General features: G+C 45.9%; 1 protein-coding gene across 1 annotated transcript in view; it reads right to left on the bottom strand.

The window, feature by feature from the left end:
* LOC137537022 (uncharacterized) overlaps positions 1 to 16,109 on the bottom strand; it is a 135,884-nt gene that overhangs the window by 46,440 nt on the left and 73,335 nt on the right. Inside the window, exons 18-19 of the mRNA XM_068259178.1 lie at positions 13,625 to 15,395; positions 6,923 to 6,993 (exon numbers count right to left, since the gene is read on the bottom strand). Coding sequence (XP_068115279.1) covers positions 6,923 to 6,993; positions 13,625 to 15,395 — 1,842 coding nt within the window. The remainder of the gene's footprint in view (positions 1 to 6,922; positions 6,994 to 13,624; positions 15,396 to 16,109) is intronic.

The following is a 16,109-nucleotide window of genomic DNA, read 5'->3' as shown; positions in this document are numbered from 1 at the left end:
CTGCATGAGTGCTAGGCACTACAGTGCCTAGTGGGAAACCCGGCCCTGCTAACACTGCTACTGCCTATAGAGCTTTTCCTAGTGGCTGCAGCTCTGGCACTTTGAGTCCACCAGGAGAAAAGCGCAATATAAATGTTCTGTTTCTGTATGTACATTTAAAGGACGACTGAACTGAGAAGAATATGGAGGCTGCCATATTTATTTCCTTTTAAACTATACCAATTGCATGGCAACCCTGCTGATCTATTTAGCTGCAGTAGTGTTTGAATAACACCAGATACAAGAATGTGGCTAATCATGCTGGAAACACCTGATCTGCTGCATGCTTGTTAAGGGTCTAAGGCTTAAAGTATCACAGTCAGAGGATCAGCAGGATAGCCAATCAACTGGTATTGCTTGAAAGAAAATATATATGGCAGCCTCCATATCCCTCTTGTTACAGTTGTCCTTTAAAGTGGGTTATATGAACTCGCCCACCTCCTGGTCACTGGAGAGCAGTGGGGATGATTTCAGAAGGGTGTGGCAGAAGGGAGGGAGTTTCAAATCAACCCATCCTGTGTGTGGCTGAACCAGAAAGAGCCAAAGTCATCTCTACCCCCTCCACACATAAGCTATAAATCAATCCAATCCTCCCAAACCTCACCTGAAAAGTAATAAGGTGCGTACACACGTACTATGGAAGCCAACGACGGGTCCGTCAGACCCTCCCGCTGGGCGGACTTTCAGGCGACATTAGTGCGTGTATGCACTGTTGGCGGACTGATAAGGCTATTCCTGAACCATACGCTCAGCGGATCGTTCAGGAACAGCCTTATCAGTCTGTCTGACAGACTGTACACACGCACTACTGTCGGCTGAAAGTCCGCCCAGCGGGAGGGTCTGACGGACCCGTCGTTGGCTTCCGTAGTGTGTGTGTACGCACCTATAGGTTCTTTATGGGCTCAGGACACAGTCTGTTGGTAGATCCTTGATGATTATCTCTGTTCCGGAGGTGAAATAATGAAACAATAGACACAGGTTCCAGGTTTAGGGGCACCCAGTGCGACGGTTTAGCGCTAAACTTTGCACGCGATCAATAAAAGCTTTAGGCGTGATAACTGAGTTAGCACCCTTTTGTGAATCAAGCCCAATGTGTCCTTTAAAGAAATATAGTGTCACAGAGTTTTGTGTCACTGAGTGATTATTGTACAGTGTTAGAACAACAACACACCTTTGTCACCTAACCATATTGTGAGTTTTTTGGAGATAAGTGTCGCAGACATTTTTGACTCCTTAGCTGGTCACTCACAAAACCAAACATGACAAAGCAAAGGCCAGCCAAAGCATGAAGGTTCTAGGGTTCATGGTGGTGAGACATCCCGTGGCCGTGGCATATGTGATCTTCTGCAGAAGAAAGCCATTACTTTCCAGAATGCAGAAGAGGTGGTTCACCTCTTCTACCTGTTCTGCTGCCAACGTTCCTGCACCTTCCTCATCCTCCTCTGCTGTGGTGAACCTTTTGTTACACCGCCTCCACCATCACAGCCACTCTAAGGGCTGGTGCACACCGAGCGGGTTTTCAGGCATTTTTGCGGCTGCGGATACGCTAGGGTAATGTATTTTAATGGGGTGGGTCTTACCAGAGCGGGAGGCATTTTGCTTAAACCCATACTCCCAGGCTGAGGCATTTTTTGGATTGCGGAGGCGTTTCTGCCTCCAATGTAAAGTATAGGAAATACGCAAACCGCTCTGAAACACGCCAGTTCAGAGCGGTTTTGCCATCGTTTTTGTTACAGAAGCTGTTCAGTAACAGCTTTACTGTAACAATATATGAAATCTGCTACACAAAAACCGCTACCCAAAAACGCAAAATGCTAGCTGAAACGCTTCAGAAAAATAAGAAAAAGCGTCTCAAAATCTGCTAGCATTTTGCGGATCTGCTAGTGGGTTTTGGTGTGCCCCAGGCCTAACAGAATTGAATTGCTCAGAGGAGCTATTTCGCCAGTCATTGATGAACCAGAGGGACGCACAAGTGTTCTTGCCATCAGATGAAGGAGAGGAGCAAGGCAGACCCTCAGACAAGTCCCCAGGTCACCACAAGGTGTCATGTCCTTGCTGCTGCAGCCTACTGTGAGCTTTAGCTGTAAGCAATGATGAGGGTGCTGATGATGTGGTGATGGATGGATCATGGGTACCCACAAGAGAGGAACAGGAGGAGGAGAGTTCAGAGGGAGAGGTCAAGTCTCACAGAGAGGAAAAGGGTAGGAGGTAGGGAGAGGTCACAGGGCACAGGAGGCAAACAGCAGGGTGTGACAACGTCACCAGTGTCATACGGCCACCGCGCCGGTCACTTTTACCGGTACTAGACCAGCTCAACAAGGCTCTTTAGTGTGGGAATATTTCTATGTGTCTGCTGCTGACAAAACTAACACTATCTGCATCCTGTGTCAAGAGAAACGTAGTCGTGGGAAGACTCTGAGAAGGCACTTGTGTCCAATCACAATGCCCTGTGGCATGAAGCCCTTAAGACAAGAAGCACTCAAAGCACAAGCCAGCATCCTTATGATCCACCTTATGCCTCCTCCTCTCCCTTATTCCAAGCAGTCCTCCACTCTGCCTTCCAGCCTACTTTCACGTACCTGGAGTTATGGAGACCGTTTTGCTGAGGGCAGCAACTCCTGCAAATTACCAACCAAAGGCCCTGAGCTGGGAACAGGGCAATCCGGTTGATACGGGGCAGAAGTGCTCGCAGAACCAGTAGTTGGAGTAGACCGGTACTGGAGACTTCCGCAGGATGGGTCTGGTACTGCAATGACCCGTACACCAGTGTTGGTCTTGACACGCAGATCCTGTAGTGAGTAGACAGGAAAGCAGATCCTTGAACAGGCCGGGGTCGGTAACAGAGCGGGTAGTCAGACAAGCAGGGTTCGGCAACAGGGCGGGTTCTCAGACGGGCAAGGTTCGGCAGCAGAGCGGGTAGTTGTACGTAGCAGGGGTCAAAGCCAGAGCGGATAGTCAGACAAGCCAAGGTCAGCATGGAGCAGGATCAGTAAACAGGCAGACAGAATGTCAGGTCACGGGAACCAAACTAGCTGCAATACTACAGCACAGAGGTCTGGGCTCTCCAGGCTTAAGTAGGCCTTTTGGCGCATAGCGCATCACGCGCGCACGGCGCAACGTGTTACGCGTGCATGCACACACGCAAACGCGCGCATGCGCAAACACACGCACGAAAACAGATGCATAAAACAGACGTCCCTGCGCGCGCGTGCACGGCCCTCACACCAACGCTTATGCCACGCAACGGCGAGCACCGACAGACCACCCTGCACGGAGGCCCGCCGGGACCCCCCAGGACGACTGCCAGCATCCGCATGTGCCACCCCCCCCTCGCCTGGACAGGTAACTGACCGTGACACCTGCCCACCAGTGGCGTAGCTAAGGAGCTGTGGGCCCTGAGGCAAGTTTTACAATGGGGCCCCCCCAAGCACTCTATACATAATAATTGATAAGTCGCACCAAAATCTTCCAATGGCAACTACAGTGTCAGAGGTGCAAGAAGGGGATGGGAACAGTTTGTTAATGACCACTATTAAAAGTATCTATAGAAGTGATTATTATGAGCATAGGACCAATAGAGAGCTAATACTGTAGTTGAGGGAGGGCCCTGCGGGGCCCCTCTGGCCCAAGGGCCCCGATGTGGTCGCTACCTCTGCAATGCCTATGGCTATGCCCCTGCTGCCCACATAACATTCATTGCCAAAGAGAATGTTCCATCCCTCAGATGTTCAAGTGGAAAAAATTAGGGTGCCAAGTAACCCTCTTCCAAAATGTCTGATTGCTGGTTTGCCAGAACTGCTAGCTTGTCAGCTTTTAGCACATCAGCTGGTTGAATTGGAGACATTTTAAAAATTTGTAGGCATTGCTGCACCACAGTGGAAGGTAACAGGAAGGAGATATTTTTCCCAAACCGGAATTCTGGACCTGTACCAGCATGTGCTACGGCAGGTCAACCAATCTCTGGCACACAGTGTCAGGGCTAAGGTCCATCTGACCACAGACTTATGGTCTTCGAAACACGAGCAGAGAACGTACATAACCTTCCCGGACCACTGGGAAAATAAGGTGGGGAAAGAAGGACTGCCTGGCTGCCTTGTCAAGTGGAGTTTGTGCCACCACTAATGTGCAGCCAGGCCAGCCACTTCTTCTCCTACTCTTCATCCACTGCAGTCTCTTCCTCGGTTGAGTCCTCCTCTTCCGCTACACATTTCTCTTCCACCGTGGCCTCCAAGCTCCCTAGAGTCTGTCCCACTCTGCAGGTGCAATGGTTTCATGCTGTGTTGCGGATGTTGTCTCTGGAAACAGAGGCCCAGGAGTGGATGAAAGCACAAAACCTCAGTATTGAGGTTTCGTGTACAACAATGGTACCAATCTGTTGGCTGCATTGAAAAGTGTCCGATTGACTCGTGCCATGTATGGCTTACATATACTATTAAAGAAGAGGAAAGAAAGCCCCCATGGCAAGCACCACTTGAAAAAATACAAAATATTTTATTCAACAATTTCAACATCTGATAATAAAGACATAATGAGATTCAACATGATGAAATAAAATCAATTAAAACAAACGGCAAGAACTAATCCCTGCTGCCAGAAATCAATCATAAACACATAATAAATGGTATATTAATCTAGCATCCAATAGTAATAAATCAATGATGGCTAATAATAATAATAAAGTCATACCAGCATGGTGGGCATCTATCAAAAAGCCTTCTCAGTCATGTATGGCACACATGTTCTTAGTCATGTATGGCACACATGTTGAATCTGATTGTGCAATGTTTCGCGGACATGCATTCAGGATTCCAGGACATCCTGAAGCAGGCCAGGAAAGTTCTGGACATTTCCGATGATCCTACACGGTCATGACTCACCTTACTGAGCTTCAGCGGCAGTACAAAATGCCATGAGACACCTTATAGGTGAAAGCCCCACCAGATAGAATTCAACTTTGCTCATGTTGGATCGGCTGTACCAGCAGCAATGTGTTGTTAATGAGTATCTGTCTGCATTGGCTGTTAGGACAGTCTCTGAGGAGGTGGGTTATTTTTACCTACCAATTTACTCAAATGTATGTAAATTTGTATGCAAATATATGCAACTTAAAATTGGACCAATCAATTTAAACCTGGGTGGGACTTGATTGGTCCATTTTCAAACTGCATATATTTGCATACACATTTTTTACATACATTTGCATAAACTCATAAGTATTTGCGTATCATTGATCACCCCTAGTGCTCATCTGCGATGCCTGCATTTTGAGGAGACCACTAATCTGGTCAGTCACAGTGACATCATGCCTTACATCTTTTTTCTGGAGCGTGCAGCGTGTTGTGTCCTTGGCCAGGCCATGGATGAGCTGGAGTGTGAAGAGGAAGATGAGTTCATGCTGTCTCCACTTGAAGAGGGGCCATTGTCATTGGCTGTACATGGGCAGAGGGAGGAGTCTGAAGAGTAGTCAGAGGAGGAGGATGATGGCTGTGGTGGTGAGGGAAAGCAAGAAAAGCAAGTTCCCCGGGGGCTGCTCACCTGTTAGAGGGCCCTAGTTTTGTACGTAGTTGGGGAGACTGCTGGCATGCAAAGTGATACAAGAGGTCATATCATCTGGTGGACTAGGTAGGTTCAAACAGATAGAGGAAGAGACCTAGTTATAGTACCTAGATATTAACATGAAACAATAATCCTAAACAGAACAAAACATATATTCGTTGGTCCAAATTCTGAACTTTCTAGATATGTTGCTACTACTCCAAAAAAGACCTATCTTCATTCTCGTAGTTTACAATATATTAGTTCCCCATCCATGACTCTGGAATGTTAAAACTATATGTACCCCCGACATTCTATTTCTGATTTTTTTTTTGCTCCATAAGTAGGTTTCTCGTGACTATGTATTTCAGCTGTACAATACAAATTTGGTCTACTGATTTCCAGTTGGAGGAGATCAGTGACAGAGCTGTGAGAAGAGTATGAGCTATTTGAGGTCTAATTTGTTTAGGGAGTTCCTCTAATCCCACCAATAGTACGGCCAATTGAGGGGAGAGTTTGAAATTATATTTTAAAAATCTTATCAAGGCCTCGACTTGTTTCCAAAAAGCAAAAATGAATGGGCACTCCCAGAACATATGTAATAACGTTCCTCGAGCAGAAAGACAGTGCCAACATAGAGGAGATCTACCGACCAAGAAGGATGCCAGCCTACTTGGGGTATAATACCATCGGTATAGGAGTTTGCGGGATTGCTCCCAATGGGAATTGCATTTAGATAGTTTTAAAATCATAGTAGTTGCAGAAATAATCTGTTTGAGTGATATCTGAATATTAAGTTCATTGGACCAGCTGAGAGCAAGCCGTTTAAGAGGGGAGCATGTGGTCATGTGGAAAGTTTCATACCATGTTGATATATCTCCTCTATGCGAACCTTTGAAGTTTAATAAAGTAAGTATCTGGGCAGGCAACTGAGGTATCTGTATATTATAGGTTTTGATTAGATGGAATATTCTGTGGTAGGTGAAAAGTTGGGATTGAGGAAGCATAAATTCTGTCTGGAGACCTGCAAAGGATTTAATTGTGAGACTATAGGAAAAAAACATAAGCCAAAGCGGTGCCAGTAACAGTCCCCCGCCTGCAATAACACCGCGATTTCATGCTAAAGGTGAGGTAGCGATCATGTCTGATATGAGATCCATCTTCTGCACAAAGCCTCAACAGGGTGCTTCTGGATCCATCCTCAGGGAAAGCCTCAACCAGCAGGTATCCGGCTACCTTGGGTTAATGATTAGTGCTGCTCATACCAAGTAGCTACGAGTATGTAGCTACTCGGAATCTAAATTTAAATTAGCCAGCGATGACGAAGGGAGATGGGGGGTTAACTTACCTGTGCCGCCTGGATCCAAAAAGCTCCACTTGCGTTTCACATCAATCTCCACGTTACTTCGATGCTTCCTCCTTCAACCCAGAAGGAAAAAGAGTGGGAGTGATGTGGAATGCAAGTGAAGTGCATCAGATCCAGGAGGCAGCACGGTAAAGTTAACCCCTTCTCTCCCGTGGTCAGCGCTGGCTAATTTCAATTCTATTTCCGAGTAGCTACGTAATCGAAGCTACTCAGTATGAGCAGCACTATTAATGATCACTGTGAACAGTCTGAGGACTGAGGAGCCTCTGGACTTCTGAGTGTGTAGGCTTGACCTGTGGCCAGAGCTGTCGCAATTTGCCATGGAGCTGTTGGCTTGCCCCACCTCAGGAAGTCCTGTCCTGTCAGAAAGGACATTCAGTGCAGCAGGAGAGATCGTGACAGAAAAGCAAAATCACCTGGCACACAGCAGTGTGGATTACTGGACATTTGTAAAGATAATTGAGTCATGGATACTAGAGGGTTACAGCACTGATGTGTAATAAGGTCCAAATTTAGTTGGATTTTTACTAGGGATGGGACGACGAATCCGGCGAATCCACAAACCCCTCGAATATTAGGAATCGAATCCCGACGCTGCATCGTCGCGCATCCGCCGCTTCACCGGCTCGCAATTGTCCTCCTCCCGCTCCCCGCAGCCGCCTCCGCTCGCCCTCTGCATAAATAAGAAGCAGCCTCTCACCTCAAGCGTGGAGCTCGGAGCGGCAGACCTCCTGCAGACTTCCTTATTCCCCCTAGTGACCGGCTCTTACTACGCGTCATCAGTAAGAGCCGGTCCGGTGGCCACTAGGGGGAACTAGGAAGTGAAGGGAGAAGTCTGCCGCTCCGGGCTCCACGCTGATGCTGGAGGTGAGAGGCTGCTTCTCCTTATGTATGCAGGGGGATGAGCGGAGGAGGCTGCGGGGGGAGGGAGGAGGATATGTGCCACCCATACGAAGCCCCCATAGCCTGCTATCTATACTGAAGCCCCCCATAGCCTGCTACCTATACTAAAGCCCCCATAGCCTGCTACCTATACTAAAGCCCCCATAGCCTGCTAACTATACTGAAGCCCCCCCATACTGAAGCCCCCCATAGCCTGCTACCTATACTAAATCCCCCCATAGCCTGCTAACTATGCTGAAGCCCCCCATAGCCTGCTACCTATACTGAATGCCCCCATAGCCTGCTACCTATACTGAAGCCCCCCATAGCCTGCTACCCATACTAAAGCCCTCCATAGCCTGCTACCTATACTGAAGCCCCCCATAGCCTGTTACCTATACTGAAGCACCCCCATAGACTGCTGCCTATATTGAAGTCCCCTTACCCAGCTACCTATACTGAATCCCCCCATAGCCTGCTAACTATACTGAAGCACCCCCATAGCCTGCTGCCTATATTGAAGCCCCCTGACCCAGCTACTTATACTGAAGCCCCCATAGCCTGATAACTATACTAAAGCCCCCTATACCCTGCTACCTATACTGAAGGCCCCTATACCCTGCTACCTATACTGAAGGCCCCTATACCCTGCTACCTATACTGAAGGCCCCTATACCCTGCTACCTATACTGAAGCCCCCTATACTCTGCTACCTATACTGAAGGCCTCTATACCCTACTGCCTATACTGAAGACCCCTATACCCGGCTGCCTATACTGAAGGCCACTATACCCGGCTGCCTATAATGAAGGCCACTATACCCTGCAACCTATACTGAAGGCCCCTATACCTTGCAACCTATAGTGAAGGCCCCTATACCTTGCTAGCTATACTGAAGACACCTTTACCTAGCTACCTATACTGCGGGCAACTATACCATAGATCGCACAATTCTTATGTGCAGGATTCGTTAGATTCGGGATTCGAAAGGTTCGAGATATTCGAGAACCTTTTTAGATTCGGATCCGGATTCGAAGAAATTGTGGATTTGTCCCATCCCTAATTTTTACCTATTATACCCTGGCGCATGCCAGTTACTCCAGGCCTCATGTCGCCCTGGTCTCTGTGTCACACAGAGGCTGAAAGTCAAATATTTATTGAGTAGGTTATTGCCAATGTTTATGGCCTGAGTGTCATACAGATGCTGAAAGTCAAGCAGGTAACTGCTCAATTTTTCAGGCATCACCTAGTGTGGCTGCTAATTTACATGTTTCTGCGGGTAACTGCTCAATTTTTCTAACCTCACCTAGTTTTGACAGGTAAGTGCTCTGTTTTTCAGGAATAACCTAGTGTGGCTGCTATATCTAATTCTAAAATACAATGTCATGGACATAACTGAATACAAGGAAGAAATTCCTATAGTCTCCCATGATGCAGTGTGATGCTGCCTGTATAAGCAGGATGCAAAAGGAGGAGTAGAGATAACAGACGCCTGACTCACAAGACATGATAACCTCTCAGGTGTAAAGCCACCCTGGGGATACAGGCAACTAGAGAGTAGTCAGCGCCTATCTTGGTACATTGCCAGCCCACAGGAAACTGGAGAGTCCACCCTCCTAAACAGCACCTGCGGAACCCAACTTGGTGACATCTGCAAAATATATAGTAATTTATTGCAAGTATAATTTCTATAGAGCAAACTCTACCATACAGACAAGAAATGAATTGATGATATTCTTTTATAAAATGAAAATAACGATTCCATTCTGTACATATGAAAATAATGTATTCACATTATTGTATACAGAGTATATACAAATAAAAAGTAGTCACTGAAATGATCGTAATACCTCTAACATTCAAATCTAGTAACATTTTTAAGTGAAATACAACATAAAAGGAATTATTAATGTGTAAGCCAGCCTTTATCCAATCTTACCGAGCCTAATAATCAGAGCCACTCAGTTATACACAAAATAACATCATCACAGATGCATTCTCTACCTAATTCAGCTGACTTTGTATAATATTCTGTGACCGTGTGGTAGGCCAAAACTTCTGATTCACACCCTGGGAAATGCTTCTTTCTCATATATTATTCCATTGCACATATATTGGAGGAACATCATCAAATTTCCCAGATAATTTGAAGTGTAAATAAACTCAGCAGATAAGGAATGGTACAGTATGTGTAGTAACAATGGTATACAGGGCTTTCCTGGAGTCTCACATTTTTATTTTCACTTTATAGGATTAAATGTCGACTTGTGCACAGCAGCCATATCAGTGTGATGTAAAATTTGGGTCATTCAGCTCCCAACAAAATAATTATCTTCTCACCACTATTTTGTTGTCAGGAGTGTTTGTTCAGCCAGATAAAAGTGTTTTGTTTTTTTATTTACTCTTCAAAAGAGCCATTGGTGCATGGATTTGCAGATCATGCCTCATTTTCATAGATTTAGCTTCTGGTTTATTAACCCTTGGAATGGAAAAAAATAGTGAACCAAGTTCAGGCCTATTACTACATGTAATGCACAAAAATGGTCATGGGCTCAACAGTATCAGAGCAATCAATGTTAATTTATTGTACCATATAATCAAATGATAGGCAGCCTATTGGGCCAATCAAAGTGCGGGGATCCCTTCCTAAAAAGCTACAGGATCTGACGGGACTCAGGGCAGGATTAACAGAGTGCCCGTTATTTAAAAGGAGCATGTGTCAGTTACCAGTGCCCGCTATGCAGCACTACCACCTAAAGCGTGCGCGCTGAGATTTTAATTTGGGCTGCTCAAATTAATGAATCAACCTCACTGTTCCCACAAAATACACGTAATGCGGCAGTGTTCCCACAAGATACACACATTTGGCATAATTTCCATCTCAAAAATCACATAAAAATAAAGCAGTATTTCCTGCCCTTAAAGGGGAACTGTGCCTAATGTGTTCTTTAATTGATGTATGCCAGCAGGCCATCCCCCACCCCTAAGATACTGTCCTCTAATGTCTCCAATGCCATGAAAATAAAAGCAATCTACCTGGTGTCTCTAGCAGGTGACTCTCGGCATCCAGCACCTCTCCCTGATCTTCACATGTCCAGTGCTAACAGGCAGTGCAGGGCTACAGGAAAATGCCGCCCGGAGCCCTGCACTGAAGACACAAATAGTCCCCAGTGCAGAGCTTCAGACACCATTTTCCCGTAGCCCTGCAGGAACCCACATACTTCCGCATCCTGAAGGTGAGCTGCGGCCAGTATCCGTGACGCCACAACACCAGTTCACCTACGGGGGATGGGGGGGGGGGGAGCATTGAATCGCCTGCACCAGCGGGCCAGATAAAATAGCTTGGTGGGCCGAATGTGGCCCACGGGCCATAGTTTGCCCACCCTTGTTCCAGAAACATACAAAGTAAGCGGAATACAGATGGGGACATCAAGCTTGGATAGGGACTTAGGAGCACCCGTTCACAACAAGTAAAATAATTGTATTCCATGCAAGCAGCTGCGGCTAAAGCAAATACAATTTTGGGATGAATTAAAAGGGAAATAAAAACTTGAGATTCTAGCATAATATTGCCCCTGTTCAGCTCTCTAGTAAGGCCACATCTGGAATATGGAATACAGTTCTGGGCACCACATTACAGGAAGGATATTGCAGTTTTAGAGCAGGTGCAGAGACGAGCAACAAAACTGATACGAGGGATGGAAGGTCTCACTTACCAAGGAAGGTTGGATAAACTGGGCTTATTTAGTCTGGAGAAAAGACACCTTAAAGGAGATCTGATTAATATGTTGAAATTCATTAGAAGTCAATACTAAAATCTTGTCCCTAGGCTTGTGCAAAGGACTAAGGGGCATGATCTGTGCATGGAGGAAAACAGTTTAGGCCATTTATTTAGTTCTTTACACTAAGATGTGAAACACGGGTTGCTACATATGAAAGAGCAGAATGTAAATGAGGAGTAACACATGAAAAAGGAAACCTGATGCCCAAGGAAGCTGTACATGAGGGGCTGCAGTATATGGATGTTACACATGGAGGAGGGGGCTGCACATGGAATTGGAGGGGCTGCAGTACATGGATGTTACACATGGAAGAGGGGGCTGCACATGGAAAGGGAGGGGGCAGCAGTACATGGATGTTACACATGGAAGAGGGGGCTGCACATGGAGTGGGTGGGGCAGCAGTACATACATGGAAGAGGGGGCTGCACATGGAGTGGGTGGGGCAGCAGTACATGGATGTTACACATGGAAGAGGGGGCTGCACAAGGAATGGGTGGGGCAGCAGTACCTAGATGTTACCCATGGAAGAGGGGGCTGCACAAGGAATGGGTGGGGCAGCAGTACATGGATGTTACCCATGGAAGAGGGGGCTGCACAAGGAATGGGTGGGGTAGCAGTACATGGATGTTACCCATGGAAGAGGGGGCTGCACATGAAATGGTAGGGGCAGCAGTACATGGATGTTACACATGGTAGAGGGGGGGCTGCACATGGAATGGGAGGGGCAGCAGTACATGGATGTTACACATGGTAGAGGGGGCTGCACATGGAATGGGAGGGGCTGCAGTATATGGATGTTACCCATGGAAGAGGGGGCTGCACAAGGAATGGGAGGGGCAGCAGGACATGGATGTTACCCATGGAAGAGGGGGCTGCACATGGAATGGGAGGGGCAGCAGTACATGGATGTTACACATGGTAGAGGGGGCTGCACATGGAATGGGAGGGGCTGCTGTACATGGATGTTACACATGGAAGAGGGGGCTGCACATGAAATGGGAGAGGCTGCTGTACATGGATGTTACACATGGAAGAGGGGGCTGCACATGGAATGGGAGGGGCAGCAGTACATGGATGTTACACATGGTAGAGGGGGCTGCACATGGAATGGGAGGGGCTGCAGTACATGGATGTTACACATGGTAGAGGGGGCTGCACATGGAATAGAAGGGGCGCTGCTGCACATAGCTGGAGAGCCCCAACATACTAGGCCTGGGGCAGAAGAGGTATAAATCCGGCCTTGGTTATGGCCATGACCATTCTCTGTGTTGGATGTATTTCTGGAGGTGTGAGGTGGTCGCCCTTCAGGCACGGTTAGCTCCTGTATATATGTACAAAGAGACATTACTTGGGTCTCGCAGGATTGTGCGTGTTTCTGGGTTAGTACTTTAGTAGGCGTTAGTCTAATTTATGGGGCCCAGCAGGAACCCTCATAGGGAAATTCCACTAACATGATTGGGTGGACAGCACCCCCCTCAAACTGCAAGGTTTCTGGTTGTATTATATTATTATTATTATATATATATATATATATTATATACACTATTCAGCCAATCACAATGCTTTATGCTGTAGAGGATGCTGTGATTGGAGAACTGCTCCCTATGAGGTTTCCTGCTGGGTCCCCTAAACTAGAATAGCGTCCTTTTGTGTTTATCTCATCATGTCTCCTCTGTTCAGGATATTTATAATGCTTTATTAAATCAATTCACTGACTAGCGTGAAAGAGTCCTCGGGATTCTGTGTAAAGATGCTTCCATCCATGTGCACTTTATTAAGAATAAAGTAAACATTGTAAAACAACACTGAAGGTCATCACATTTCCCACACTCAGTGCATTAATAGAGCTTCTCACCGGTAATGATAGAGGGATAAGCAACACTGAACAAGCCTGTTATTGGCTGGTGCTCTCCATCCTCCCTACTTCCGGCTATGTCAGGTAGATGGAGCGCAGTGTGCAGCAGCCACTAACAGGCAAGGCCAGGTTCACTGAAGGAAAAGCTGTTTCACTGATCATTACTTCTCACCAGGGTGAGTTCTCTCATGTCTGACAAGAGCTGATTTCTGTGCAAAACATTTCCCACACTCAGCACATGAATACGGCTTCTCACCAGTGTGAGCTCTATCATGTTTGAGCAGATCTGATTTCTGTGCAAAACATTTCCCACACTCAGCACATGAATATGGCTTCTCACCAGTGTGAGTTCTCTCATGTTTCAGCAGATCTGATTTCTGTAGAAAACATTTCCCACACCCAGCACATGAATACGGCTTCTCACCAGTGTGAGTTCTCTCATGTTTGAGCAGATCTGATTTCTGTACAAAACATTTCCCACACTCAGTGCATGAATACGGTTTCTCACCAGTGTGAGTTCTCTCATGTGAGATAAGGTGTGATTTATGCCCAAAACATTTCCCACACTCAGCACATGAATAAGGTTTCACACCAGTGTGAGTTCTCTGATGTGAGACAAGGAGTGATTTATGCCCAAAACATTTCCCACACTCAGCACATGAATACGGTTTCTCACCAGTGTGCGTTCTCTCATGTGAGACAAGGAGTGATTTATGCCCAAAACATTTCTCACACTCAGCACATGAATACGGTTTCTCACCAGTGTGAGTTCTCTCATGTCGGACAAGGTGTGCTTTATTCCTAAAATATTTCCCACACTCAGCACATGAATATGGTTTCTCGCCAGTGTGAGTTCTCTCATGTGAGACTAGGTGTGATTTATGCCCAAAACATTTCCCACACTCAGCACATGAAAACGGTTTCTCACCAGTGTGAGTTCTCTTATGTCTGACAAGGTGTGCTTTATTCCTAAAATATTTCCCACAATTAGCACATGAATATGGTTTCTCCCCAGTGTGAGTTCTCTCATGACTGACAAGGCTTCCTTTAGCTGTAAAACAATTCCCACACTCAGCACATGAATACGGTTTCTCACCAGTGTGAGTTCTCTCATGTGAGACAAGTTGTGATTTTTGCCTAAAACATTTCCCACACTCAGCACATGAATACGGTTTCTCACCAGTGTGAGTTCTCTCATGTAAGACAAGGTGTGCTTTATTTCTAAAACATTTCCCACACTTATCACATGAAAAAGGCTTCTCACCATTGTGAGATCTCTCATGTCTGACAAGGTTTACTTTAGCTCCAAAACATTTCCCACACTCAGCACATGAATGTGGCTTCTCACCAGTGTGAGTTCTCTCATGTTTCAGCAGATCTGATTTCTGTACAAAACATTTCCCACATTTAGCACATGAATATGGCTTCTCACCAGTGTGAGTTTTCTCATGTTTGACAAGGTTTCCTTTATCTCCAAAACATTTCCCACACTCAGTACATGAATACGGTTTCTCACCAGTGTGAGATCTTTCATGTGAGATAAGTTGTGATTTTTGCCTAAAACATTTCCCACACTTATCACATGAAAATGGCTTCTCACCATTGTGAGATCTCTCATGTCTGACAAGGTTTACTTTAGCTCCAAAACATTTCCCACACTCAGGACATGAATAGGGCTTCTTACACATGTGAGATCTCTCATGACTGACCAGATGTGACTTCTGAATAAAACATTTCCCACAGGTGGAACAGGAATGAGACCCTCCAGCAGGGGGAAAGCTCTGCTGGGTATGAGACACCCTAGGGTTAGACAGATGAGGGGAGACTGGGGCAATATTTGGAGGAGCCTCTTGTCCAGTGACATCATCATCCATTGTACAGTCTGTGGATACAGAGAGACGAGTCTCTGAGAGGGTCCTGATGCCGGGACTCCGCCCTGCAAATAGAGAAACATCATCACTTCCTGTTAGAGAATTCTGAGGGGAGGAATAATTATCATTAGGGATAGTCAGTGGGATGCTAATAGTTCCAAGTTGATGCAAAGTTTATGCAGATTGGAGATGGAGCAAATGCAGCAGCTGCATGTGATAAGAAACATACAATTTGCATTGCAGTCAGAGTTATTTGCATCTCATTGGCCATACATGGAAAAGCAGTAAATTGTAGAGCTTGATGAGACAATGGGCATCATTTATCGTATGGCGGTAAACAAAAGTCAGAAACTTTCAGACGGAAATAAGACCATGTTGACATTCACAAAGTTTTCCGCATGATATTTACGCATGCGGAAAAGTGCGAAAATAATGCAAAAATGTGAAAATTGTTAAATACGAAAAACAAAATTCACATAAAAAAGGGGCACATTATTTATACCTTAGCTACTGATTTTTTATCACCTGCAAGTGCCTGGTGATAAATTTCTGCTTCCCAATAAAGTAAATGGATTCTAGAGCCTTTAGCGCTGTGTTTGTTGGACTTTAACACATTTATTTTGACTATTTTTTTCCCGCATGTTTGACAACGGTTTCCACATTTTTTTTTTACCGCCATTTACTCGTATGCGTAAAACACGCGGAAATTGTTTTGTGAATGCAGAAAAAATGCAGAAATTACCGCTGGTGGTAATTTTGCGGTAAAAAAAAATAAAATA

This window comes from Hyperolius riggenbachi, chromosome 10, assembly GCF_040937935.1.
Source record: "Hyperolius riggenbachi isolate aHypRig1 chromosome 10, aHypRig1.pri, whole genome shotgun sequence".
Classification (NCBI taxonomy): Eukaryota; Metazoa; Chordata; class Amphibia; order Anura; family Hyperoliidae; genus Hyperolius; species Hyperolius riggenbachi.
This window is presented reverse-complemented; position numbering and strand designations above follow the sequence as displayed.